The sequence below is a fragment of the Lotus japonicus genome, chromosome 5, assembly GCF_012489685.1.
Source record: "Lotus japonicus ecotype B-129 chromosome 5, LjGifu_v1.2".
Classification (NCBI taxonomy): Eukaryota; Viridiplantae; Streptophyta; class Magnoliopsida; order Fabales; family Fabaceae; genus Lotus; species Lotus japonicus.
Window position 1 is genome coordinate 46,781,460 of NC_080045.1, and position 12,612 is coordinate 46,794,071.

The 12,612-nt window shown below is 36.3% G+C and overlaps 2 protein-coding genes across 2 annotated transcripts; both read left to right on the plus strand.

The window, feature by feature from the left end:
• The first annotated feature begins 4,975 nt into the window (after window positions 1–4,975).
• Window positions 4,976–5,785, plus strand: LOC130719658 (uncharacterized). Its single transcript, XM_057570270.1, has one exon. It carries the CDS (start codon window positions 4,976–4,978, stop codon window positions 5,783–5,785), a length of 810 nt encoding a protein of 269 aa, XP_057426253.1.
• Window positions 5,786–6,543: 758 nt separating this feature from the next.
• Window positions 6,544–7,131, plus strand: LOC130719659 (uncharacterized). Its single transcript, XM_057570271.1, has one exon. The coding sequence runs from the start codon at window positions 6,544–6,546 to the stop codon at window positions 7,129–7,131; it is 588 nt and encodes a 195-aa protein (XP_057426254.1).
• The last annotated feature ends 5,481 nt before the right edge of the window (window positions 7,132–12,612 follow it).

Below are 12,612 nucleotides of genomic sequence, written 5' to 3' on the forward strand. Positions count from 1 at the left end.
AAACTTGGTTCAAAAATATATATCCTAGAGAAGGATGATGGTCTTGTTGAGGAGGCAAACTATCTTGAAAAGTGTAGAGACTACAAAAATGTTTATTCCTCCTGAAGAGGTTTAGGTACCTGTAATTATTTATTTAAGAGATCTCATATGATTATGTCTCTACAAGTTAAAACGATAAACCAAGAATATGAAGAATTGTCGACATGATGAAGTAGCGCTCAATATTAGAAATATGTGCGAGAATCTTGAACCCGAAAATGAATGGGTATGATTGGCCATAAATAGAAAGAAGCAATTCATTTACTGAATTTAAGGGTCTTTGGACCTCATGTCTATACCCTAAAGGTATAAAGACGATAAGACTTAAAGAGTCTTTGTAGTAAAATGAAATAATGTTGTCATATTTAAGACACATGTGACAATCGTGGTGGATACTTGGAGTTACAACATATTGGTATGGCTCACTTGAGATTTATATCTCTATAAAACTCCTTGAAGATTGTAAGATGCCTAAAGCACACAATTCATGTTCTCAACAATGAACAAATTACTAGATTGAGGCAATCTAGATGATTATTTTCTTAAGGACGGTCACAAAATGACCCAACAAACTCATGCATATTTATGATGAGATATGAGATTGTTTATGTCATAATTAATGTTTATGACAATGATTTATTGAGACTCTAGAAGAGCTCACAAAAGCTGTAGATTTGCTAAAGAAAGAATTTGAGATAAAAGAGTTGAGAATGAAACTTTTGTCTAGCCTTATCAATTGAGTATCTAAAGGATGAGGTATTTATGTACCAAAGGACTTATATTGCAAAGGTACTAAAAGGATTCTATATGGACAAATCATGTCCACTGTGTAAATAAAGATCCTTTTAGACCTTGAGAAAAGAATGAAGAATTACTTGATCCTGAAGTACCATATCTTAGTGCTATCAAAGCATTATTGTATCTTGCTAGTCATACTCGACTTGATATATCATTTGCTATTAACTCATTAGCAAGATATAGTTCTTCACCTACACAAAGACATTGGAATGGAAAACAAGTGTTTCGTTATCTTAAAGGCACATTAAATATGAGTTTATTTTTTCCCTTTATGTCCAAGCTTAATCTAATTGGTTATGCAGATGCTGGATATTTGTCTAAATATCTCAAACAGGTTACTTGTTTACATGTGGAGGAACAACCATTTCATGGAGATCTGTGAAAGAAACTATGATAGCCACCTCAGCTAACCTTGCAGGAATATTAGCATTACATGAGGCAAGACGAGAATACGTTTGGCTGAGATTCGTGATTCAATGCGTACTTGATATTGGTGATTTGTCCTCTTGAAAGATGCCGCCAACAACTATATATGAAGATAATACTACATGCATTACTCAATCAAAAGAAGGATACATCATGGGAGATGGACAAAGCAAATATCACCGAGGCTCTTCTTCACTCATGATCTACAAAAGAATGGTGACATAGACATCCAACAAGTTCGTTCAAGAGATAATTTGGAAAACTTATTTACGAAGGCTCTTCCAACTACAACATTTGAAAAGCTTGTGCGGAATATGAGAGTTCGTCGGCTCAAAGATCTCAATTAAAATGCATTGCACTCTTTTTTCCTTAACCGTGTTTTTTCCCATTGGGTTTTACATGGTAGGTTTTTTAATGAGGCAATGTACAAAGACGAACTATAGAATGATGTACTCTTTTTCCTTCACTAGGTTTTTATCCCACACTGGGTTTTTCCTAGTAAGGTTTTAATGAGGCACATTCTTAAGGGATGGTCATCCAAGGGGGAGTGTTATGAATATTTGGATGCCCATCAGAGTTAGGAGTCCATGGGCCAGACCCACATGTATACTTGTTCAACACTCTAAACCTAATAGTATAAATACAAGGGAGTCTGCACCTAGCAGAGCATCTCCATCACACTATTTCTCTATCTCTTGTTCCTCTCTTCTCCTACCTTATTCACTTGCTTACTCTTTATTCATAACATACAACATATTGCACTTATAGAATTTGCTATGTTTTGGGCTTGATTTATATATTTTTTTTTGTTACAACGGAAAATTGGCTTGATTTATATGATATCACTTGTTTTTACTATATTTTAAAAAATATATTGTATAAAAATCATAAAAACCCATTTTTTATAGTTTATTGAAAAACATGTAAAAATAGTTAAAAGAATTCACATTTTTTAATTATTTTTTTGGAGTAGGTTTTTTTTACCTTCCATTTCTGCATCTTCATGTTCTCAACTCTTATCACTTAAGCTAAAATTATATAAAAATGAAAATGAAAATTAAAATTAAAGACGCATTCTAAAAGGAATGAAAATAGATCGGGTAGTCAATAAAGACATGATCTAGTCTACATAAGACTTATGTTAGGTTAGACTAGAAAAAATCAATAAATACACAGGGTCAATGTTTTTTCAAAAGTCTATTGAGTTAAAAAAGATAGGTCAGAGCATTCAAAAAATCTTTTAGTCTAATAGCGTGACCTATTTAAATGTCTGAATAAAATAATATTTTTTTGCGGTTCGAACACTTGAGCCGGCACCTCTTCTTAGCTCGGACACCTTTAGGACACTTATAGTTTTCAATTTTTTGTTGTGGAAGTCAAACCATGAAAGAAATTACATTTTTCAGTTGATGAATTGGAGCTAAAGGTTATAACTTTCACTAGTGATGATCAAGAAGGAGGTTAAAACCATTAGATAGATTAGGTTTTTTATTTTTATTTTAAACAAAGAGGTTACTTTGCAAAATGGTTCATCTTAGTATTTTTATGAAGCTCACATAGAGTATAGGAAATTGGTTTTATGTTTTCTTTGTAAAGAGACTAACTTATATTGACTTTGAAAATGTCAATATATCTATCTACACACCCCGCATGCACAACGCACACACATACACAAATATGTATATAAACGGTGTCTTATTTTTCAAAGATTAGTCATGTCCAGGTGCAGGTATCGCAGTGTGTGTCAGAATCAGTGCTTCATAGTTTAAAAGTTTAATTAAAATTAAGATAAGACATTGTAAATAGTTTAAAAATTAATTTTGGTACTTCTACAAAATACCTACATTATAATTAATGTAACATTTTTCACTCTCTTTTAATCCACAAATATATAACTGTTGACCAGCAATTCAAGAATCCGAATCCTCTCCTGCAACAAATTTGGTCATGCCCCTCCTGCACTTTCCTGCACCGTGAGATCAATCTTCTGGTCCAGAAAAATCAAGGCTTAAAATTATAATACATTAAACAACAACCCTTGGATGCATCTAATGGTTTACAAAATAAACCTCATTTGAGTCATTTCACGTTTTCCCTTCCTGTGCCTTGTATGAACGGGATGTTTCACTTCATGTGCCTTGTATGGACCAGAAAGTTCCATTGCTGCATTTTGTCCTTTGTCTCGTTGCGTTTTGTTCTTGTGTTTTCCAACGACGGCGTCTCACCGTGTTGTAAGTCTTTTCTCCTTCTCTTGCTCCAACTCCTTTCTCATTCTCTTGCTCTTGCTGCAATTCTAAATATATTGGGGCATTATTTTGCTGGTGCAGGTCATTTTATTCTACAACCCTACTTCTTTGTCCAATTTCCAATTCTCAATTCCTAACTACATCTCACGATGGTACAGTGTTAATTGGGTTTCTGTTTGGAGAAAACCCACTTATTTAATTCAACCATTAGATTAATCTGAGAGCTGAGATTGACTTGGTAGTATATAATTATTATAATTTTAAGCCTTATTTTTCTGGACTAGAAGATTAATCTAACGGTGTAGGAAAGTGCAGGAGGGGCAGGACCAAATTTGGTGCAGGAGAGGATTCGGATTCGCAATTCAATTCAACCTTAGAAAATGTTACTACTTAGAAGGGTAATGTTGAGTTTTTTCTGCTTAACTCATAGTCAAAATTTGTCTTATATCTTATAATATTATTTACTAAAAATACAAAAATAAAGTTTCTTAAGAATCTAGATTCAAAAATAAAGTCAATTAACCACAAGTGTGGTGTGAGAGTTGTTCACCTCATCTCTTAATCATGAGGCACATAGTTTATTCAATGTGCATGGAAATGAAACACATTTCATAGTTAGTCATTTATTGCTTCGCGCGAGCACTAGCAATGAAATGATTAACATTGTTATTATCGACCATACATACTCTCATCTAAAAAAATGGAAATTACTCAAGCAATCAGTGAAATAATTAAGTTGGCTATATGGTGCCAAGGATTGCGGGCTAATTGGCTCCGGTACGATAATAAGAACAATCAATTTTTCCACATTAAAGCTTCTCAGCGGAGGAAAATAAATTCGATTGAGGAATTGAAGGATGCTAGTGGACGCACTGTGGTGGAGGATAAGGATATTTACAGAGTTTTTGTAGACTATTTCACGGGGTTGTTCACCTCCAGTGGCCCAGTGGACCTTGTGTCAGTCACGTCGTTGGTGACAGACATACTGAAGCCCGAACACATCCAGATTCTTTCACTACCTTTTGTGAGAGAGGATGTGGAGGAGGTCCTGTTCCAGATGCATCCGACTAGGGCTTCAGGATGTGATGGATTTCCGACTTTATTTTATCAGAAATTTTGGCACATTATTGGAGATGATGTCAATTCTTCTTACATGTCCTTCATGGAGATGTGCCACCAAGTACCATCAATAAAACTTTGCTTGTTTTAATTCCAAAAGTTAAGAAACATTTGCATGCTAATCAGTTTAGGCTCATAAGTGTTTGCAATGTCATTTTTTAAATTATCACTAAGACTTTGGCGAATAGATTGAAACAAATTTTGCCTGATATAATCTATATGTGATTCACAAAGTGCTTTTGTGTATGGTCGTTTCATAGCGGACAATGCCTTAGTGGCGTTTGAGTGCTTCCACTACATGAAGAAGAAAATTAATGGTCGTAATGGCGTGATGGCTCTAAAATTAGATGTTGAAGGCATATGATAAAGTGGAATGGCCTTTTCCGACGAGTGTTTTACAACAGATGGGATTCCCCTTGGATTGGGTGAACTTGATCATGGATTATGTCTCAACAGTTAATTTTTTTAATTATGCTGAATGGTACCCCCAGGAGTCGTTTGTTCCACAAAGAGGTTTTAGGCAGGGAGATCCCCTCTCTCGTTATCTTTTTATCTTATGTGGGGAGGTTTTTTCAGCATTGATCAACAAGGCTATATTAGCATCCTCTTTGCATGGTATAAAAGGTACCAAGAATGCTCCTATGATCTCACATTTGTTGTTTTCAAAGAATAGTGTTATCTTTTCCCAGACAACGGTGCAAGAAGCAATGTCTATTAAGACAATCCTTGCCACCTATGAACAAGCTTCGGATCAAGTCATCAACCTTAACAAGTCTATGCTCTCCTGTAACCGAAATGTTCCTGATAGTTGCTTCCATGAGCTTAAACAACTGTTGAATGTAAAGGCGGTGGAATGTTATGACAAATATCTGGGTCTTCCAACCATTATTGGTAAGTCCAAAATTCAGATTTTTAACTTTGTCAAGGACAGGGTTTGGAAGAAGCTTAAAGGTTGGAAGGAGAAGTTTCTCTCTCGGGATGGGAGAGAGACCCTAGTTAAGGCGGTCGCCCAAGCTATCTCTTCCTACGTTATGTCTTGCTTCCTATTGTCGAATGGTATTTGTTCACATATTGAAGGAATGATTAGACGCTTCTATTGGGGAGGTGATGTTACCAAGCGAGGAATGCATTGGCTAAGTTGGATTCCGATATTTTAAGCGGTTTAATATGGCCTTGGTTGCCAAAAATTGGTGGTGCTTTATGTCCCGCTCGGACTCTTTGATTGGGAAGGTTTATAAATCTGTTTATTTTCCCCATTGCACAATTCATGAGGCAAAGAGGGGCTATGCGTGGTCTAGCATTGTTCGTTCAGGCGTGGTTTTTGAAAAGGGAGGGAAGTTGAATGTTGGAGATGGTAGACTCAATAATGGGTGTCTGGAGATGCCCCTTTGGCGTATAGTGAGGAGTTGGTTCAGGAGTTGGGAATCAACCATGTTTGTGATCTTATTTGTTGCCCTCCTATGGCTCACGCTATATTGGCAATCCCTTTATTTGTTGTGCCATAGGTTGATTAGTTTAATTGGCCTTTGACTGCTGATGGACGGTACCCTACAAAATCGGGCTATCAATTTCTTTGTATGACATCCAACAGTGATGCGGGTTCGCCTTTCGTGAGAAGCTTTATGCTCGAGGCCTGACAGCGGATCCAACCTTCCCTTGGTGTTTAGGAGCGCTTGAAACAGTGCAGCATGCGCTGCTCTTTTGTCCTGTTGTGCGACTAATTTGGTTTGCGGTCCCCTGGGGCTTCGTTTGCAGCAAGAACGACCTTTCCATGAATTTATGCAAGATTTTATGCAGGTGGCCGATGCTGGGAACTTTTCTTGGCCTACTATATGAGGTTTGGAAAGCTCGAAATGAGCTGGTGTTCAGGTAAGCTTCTTCTACGGTGGAACGGGTTCTTCAGAGTGTGAGTTCGATGCTTCCACTGCCTGATGTGCCCTTGTCCCAACCTCGTCAACTCCCTGCTGTATGGTTGAGACCGTCGCCTGGTTCTTTCAAGATCAATTTCAACGCTGCGGTGACACAATCAGGAAAGGCTGGGTTCGATTTTATAGCATGTGACTGTCATGGCGAGGTGCTTGCACCTGCTTGTTGCTTGTTTGGTCCGGTGCTCTCTCCTTCGGTGGCTGTAGCGCTTTGCTTTCGGTGGGCTCTTGGTTTGGCTAGGAACTTTTGCTTCCGCCGGGTGGTATTTGAGATAGATTGCATGGTGTTGTTTGAAGCTTGGAACCGTGAGGATGACTTTTTTGTTTTAGATTCTCTTGTAGTGGATTGTCGTTCTTTGATATCGTGTTTTGATGTTTTCAATTTCCTTTTTGTTCGCCAATCAGGAAATTGTGTTGCTGATGACTTATCTAGTTTATCTTTTAGTTTGGGCGAGGTTGTTTGGATTGAGGAGGTTCCTCATCAACTTATTGGTGTTGTCCAGTCTAATGTACTAGCCTCGGTGCCACCTGTTTCATTTAAAAAAAAAAAACTAAGATGGGTATTAGTTATGGGCTAAATCTCTTTTAATTTTATTTGAACCAATGCATATAAATAAATCATTACAAATTCTGATTTTTAGTTGATTAACGGCTAGGAAAGGTTCGGGCGGGCATCGGGTGAAATTCCCCCGCTTAAAAACCCGCCGTCGGGGAACGCACCCGAAGTGCACCCGCCATCCAACTCACCCTAACCACTCCACACTCACTCACTCCCTCCGCCACTATATATATACTTGCTTTCACTCCTCACTCCTTACACACGCCAACACCGCCGCACCCTCCACCGCTAACACCGTCGTTTCTGTTCACCGCCGGCAACAAGGTACATCACCTTTTCTTCTTCCTTCATTTTAGTGCATTCCTTTCATCTTCCATGCTAAAAACTGCACACAATTCGATGCAATGTAATGGTAGTCATAGTGTTACCCTTTGTTTCAATTTCTTCATTTCCAGAATGTCAAATGACCAAGCAATGCAAGAAAATCAAAATCAACCCGAACCTGAACCCTCGTTGGGTTCGAACTCAGTTAAATGCGAACACAACGAATCTGAAGAAGAAGCTTTCAATATCTGGAACCACTTCACAAGAAAGAGGAAAATCAAAGGACACTGGGAAGTCTATTGTGATTATTGTGGGGAGGAGTACATTGCTGGTGGTGATAATTTTGAGGAAAATCTCCTCTTGCACTTGGGCGACCACACCGAAATCTTCGGCGGCGCAAGGGAAGAAATCGGGTCTGGTGGTCATTTCTTTGATGAAGAGGGTGCGAGGAAGGAACTTGCTCTCATGATTATCTGTCATGGTTACCCGATTTCGATTGTGGATCACGAAGGGTTTAGGCGATTCTCCAACAGCCTTCAGCCGTTGTTCAAGGTAGATCGTCGAATGGTTAAGAAGGAGATTCTCAAGCTCTATAATGAGAAGAAATCTGAGACAATGGAGTTGTTGTCCAATAATAAAAGCCGGGTTGCAATTACAGCTGATATGTGGAGTTGTAGAGACAAAGATAAACACTACATGGCCATCAAAGCTCATTTTATTGACGATTCTATGACTCGGCAAAGCCGGATGTTGAGGTTTTTTTTCTTTCTAATATCTTGTCTTTCTTCAAGTTTAGACTGAGATTAAGGCTATGTTTGGATTGCTGGTACGAGGTGGGATGAGATGGAATGATTTTATGTTTCGTTGTTTGGTTTTGCTAAATGAAGATGAAATTAAATGCAAGGTGGTGGAACCCATTCCATTACTTACCATCAATTTTCATACCCCTAATTTGGATAGAATGGAGACACTCATAACTAATAAAACTATAAAATTATTTTTCTATCGCTACCTATATTATATATATATTCAATATTTCATTATGTTCCGTTCCATTATGTTCCATCAATCCATACTTTAACCAATCCCGGTGGGGAAAGAAGCTTGATTGTTGTTTTTGTTTCTCTTTTTCTTTCTTTTTGGTTGTTGATCAATTTGTGCATGTTGTTGAGATTATGTACTTGTTGTATATTGTAGGTTCGTTTATGTGCCTATTCCCCATACAGAAGATGCTCTTTCTGATGTTATAGTACAATGTTTGAAGGATTGGAACCTGGATACAAAGCTATCCACCTTGACTGTTGATAGTTGTGGCACAAGTGATGCTATCTTTGAGTGCGTTATGAATAAGGTTTCGCCTAGATCATTAATTTTGGGTGGTAAACTGTTTCGCATGCGTTGGTGTAATCATATACTAAATCTGATTGTGAAGGATGGATTGTCTATAATCTCTGACACTGTTGAAAAAGTTAGAGAATGTGTTGAGTTTTGGACAGCGGAGCCAGACAGAGAGGAAACATTCGAAGAAACATGTAATCAACTAAACATTCCATATGGAAAAGATCTTGTCCTTGATTGCGGAACAAGGTGGGTATCTACATTTTTGATGATCAATGCTGCTATACGATATAAAGAAGTTTTTCATCACTTGACGCAACAACAACCTCAGAATATGCCTTTGCTTAGTGAAGATGAATGGAATATACAACAGAACATGTCTTTGCCTAGTGAAGATGAATGGAATATGGCAAAGGAAATTTGTCAGAAGCTGGAATTGTTTTATGATCTGGCTGAATTATTTTTTGGTACTGTGAGTCCAACTCCAAATGTTTACTTCTTTAAAGTCTGTACAGTAAGATCGGCTTTGAAAGAATGGCTTAGTTGTTCTGATGCCATCATCCAGCAAATGGCTTCGAGCATGATTGCCAAGTTTGACAACTATTGGAGTGGGATCAATGAGGTGATGGCTGTGGGAGCAGTATTAGATCCTAGGTACAAAATGGTGTTGTTGGAGTTCTTTTTTCCTCGTATATATGGAGAGAATGCATGTCATGAAATTGAAAAGGTGAAAACTGTTTGCCAAGATTTATTTATGGAGTACAAGAACAAGTCTGAGGAAATCGAGACTAGTTCTTCATCTGGAAGCAAAACTGTAACAAATACAAGTTCTGTTGGAGAAATGTACAAATGGGAGGACCCTATGTTTGTCAAGTATCTTGCCGAAAGAACTGCCTCTGAGAATACAAAGTCAGAACTAGAACAATATTTAGATGCAAAGGTGTGGGCTCGCTCTTTATTTAAAGATATTGACATCTTAACTTGGTGGAAAGCAAATAAGTCTGGATACCCAACCTTGCTGAGCATTGCTAGAGATTTGCTAGCAATTCCTACATCGACAGTTGTTTCAGAGTTGACTTTTGGTACTAGTGGTCGGTTTCTCACTTCACATCGCAGTGACCTGCACAGAAATTATGTGGAGGCATTGATGTGTACCCAAGATTGGCTAGGTACTGGTACACATGGTCATATAAGTTTAATTCAATTTTATTTATTTATTTTAATTTTACAATGATGTCATGTTATTTTTTTTCCCTCAGGTTTTTCAGGAATGGACTTCGAGAATGATATAGATATAGACTTTGAGTGATATACAACGCAAGAAGACATAGGATGTAAGTGAACTTTCGTAGATTAATTTACATTAATGTTTATTAATTACTCAAATAAAAATCTATTTTCACAAAGTAAATATGTTTTTGCAGGAACCAAGAAATATCTGAGCTCCTTCATCAAATCTGAAAATTTTGTTGGAAAATGGGAATCTGAAGCAGTGTTGATCTAAATTTGGATTTATATTTTAGTTATGCTGTCGTTGGATATTGTGTTTAAATCTACTGAATATTATTTAGTTGTAGACTTCCGTTGTTGCTTGTTTGTTAAGATGTGTGATTTTGAACAATTATGCCATTGTACAAGGTTGGGTTTAATTTTTGAGTTATCTTATTGAAGTATGATAGAGCTTGTGATGCATTAAACTTCTTTTTTGTGCAACTTAGACTAAACAACATATGTACTGCATATTTTTCTCCTCATCCCATTTAATGCCTTGCTTTTGATCCTCCTATTATTGAGAATTGAATGTGAGAAGAACGTCAAATAACATCTGAGCTGATATTGTAATAGGTTGGTCTCTTTCTTCTGATTTTTGCCTGGTGAAGAATGGGCAACTTGTGGCATGCAATGTATTCATTGAAGATGTAGTTATTTTTTTCCCCAAGAATTTTGCTGTGATTCTTTAACAGCACATGTCAATTTTTGCTTTTGCAATCAGTTTGTATGAGTATTTGATTTTATTTCTTATGAGGTTGTCTTCAAAATCAGTTTCTTATGTGTGTGCCACAGTTGTGGTATGATCTGATCACGAACTCATTTTGCATATGCTTTTTCATTATATCAAGAAGTAGAAGTGTACTTTTGGAATCTTGCTTTCTGGATTAGCATTCTGTGATATATAATTGCATTAATATCTTGCAAAATAGTGATTGTCTCTATAGTTCTCCATGCTCTTGTTCAGTTCTAGTTTTTAAAAATAAAGGTGGTACAACCGTCAACCGTACAAGGTACATTTATTCTATCATTCTTTTCAATCTATTGATTTTTGCTAAGCAAGTAATATTATGTTCTGTTTATTAGTTTATATCAACATGCATGCAAAATATATTAGAACTGATGTCAAACTTGACATCATTTGAGAATTTTTTTTTGATCCACTTTCTTAATATTTCTTCTGCTTGCAATGAAGGGTATCTTACCATTCAGTTCAGCCATGGATAGCTGATCAGTTTGAATTGCCTTAACCTAATAGATAATTTTCCTTCCCACTCACCTACCTTTTCTTTTATCCTTTCAAGCACAGTTCCTTGATCATTCCTACTATTCTATCTACAGATATAGGTTTATATTCAGGATCGTTGTTATTATTCTTCTCTCACTTAAATTTCCCCTCAATCTACTAGAGGTACTTAGTTTCATGTCTGTAAGTTCTAGTTTTTATTGTTCATGAGCCCTTGGTGAAGTTGCTGAATATAATTGATAGTGCTCCAGTTATTTGTACCCCTTTTTATCTCATTCTTTGGTAGATCTGGTTCTTTTCTTTAGGAACTAATCATTTTGGCTTCCCAGTTCCCTGATTTTTATGGTATAAAGTTTTGCTATTCTTGTAACCATGACTCCTCTGTTTCTCATTGGAGTGTATTTTTAGTTTGTATCATGTTTGTGGGAGTGGATGCAGAAGATGGTCAAACCGAGATATCTTTGTTTAGAATTAGAGGCAGCAGGCCTGCTTTTCTTGAATATGAAGGAATCCATGAATTAGCTACGGTAAATTATTAATGGCACCTTATTTCAATTTAGAACTGTTCTAATAGGAGACTTTTTTTTTTCCTTTTCTTTATTTGGATTTGAATCTTTCTGCAAAATTTTCGTTCCTGATAATGCTTGTGCCGTATCAGGAACAAACTCAAATTCTTTTATAGAATAATTGATGACTGTTATTTATTTATTGGGTAACGTAATTGAGGTCTGCTTTGCTAAGCACTCCATAGATAGATTAATTTATTTGGATATTTCAGGAGCACAAAATGGGGAGTTCTACCATTACTACACGAATTTTAACCAATAAAAGATATAGTATTGGAATGATAATGTTAAAGTGAATATTTGTTGACGGTAGCATTTCTCTTGTTGGAAATCCTGAGCCAGTGTGTTGGAAAAGTATTGACAACTACAAATCACATTTTGCCATGTTTATTCTTACATTTGTGTTTTTACTTAGAACATTTTAGGATATTAATTACATTTTTTATCCACATTGTTTTCAAATTTGTGATTTTGGTTCCAATAGTTTCAATTGCTCTAATTAAATTTCTCTACTTTTAAAATTGAATCATTTTAACCCGCAACTTACGTAAAAAATGTGATTCCGATAATTTTTTTGTTAATTATTTGATAAAAAGTTAATCTCTAGATCAAAATACTAGAGACCGAAATCATGCATATGTAAAATTATAGAGATAAAAAATGTAGTCAAACTAAATTTATGATTTATTTGCACCTATCTAATTTTTTTTCAGTCTCTTTCTATCTCCTTTTCCATTTCTTATCTATATATCTCTAA

What these genes read in the sequence shown, in the direction of transcription:
- LOC130719658 (XM_057570270.1), top strand. Translation starts at nt 4,976, where the DNA reads ATGTTGAAGGCATATGATAAAGTGGAATGGCCTTTTCCGACGAGTGTT.
- LOC130719659 (XM_057570271.1), top strand. Translation starts at nt 6,544, where the DNA reads ATGCTTCCACTGCCTGATGTGCCCTTGTCCCAACCTCGTCAACTCCCT.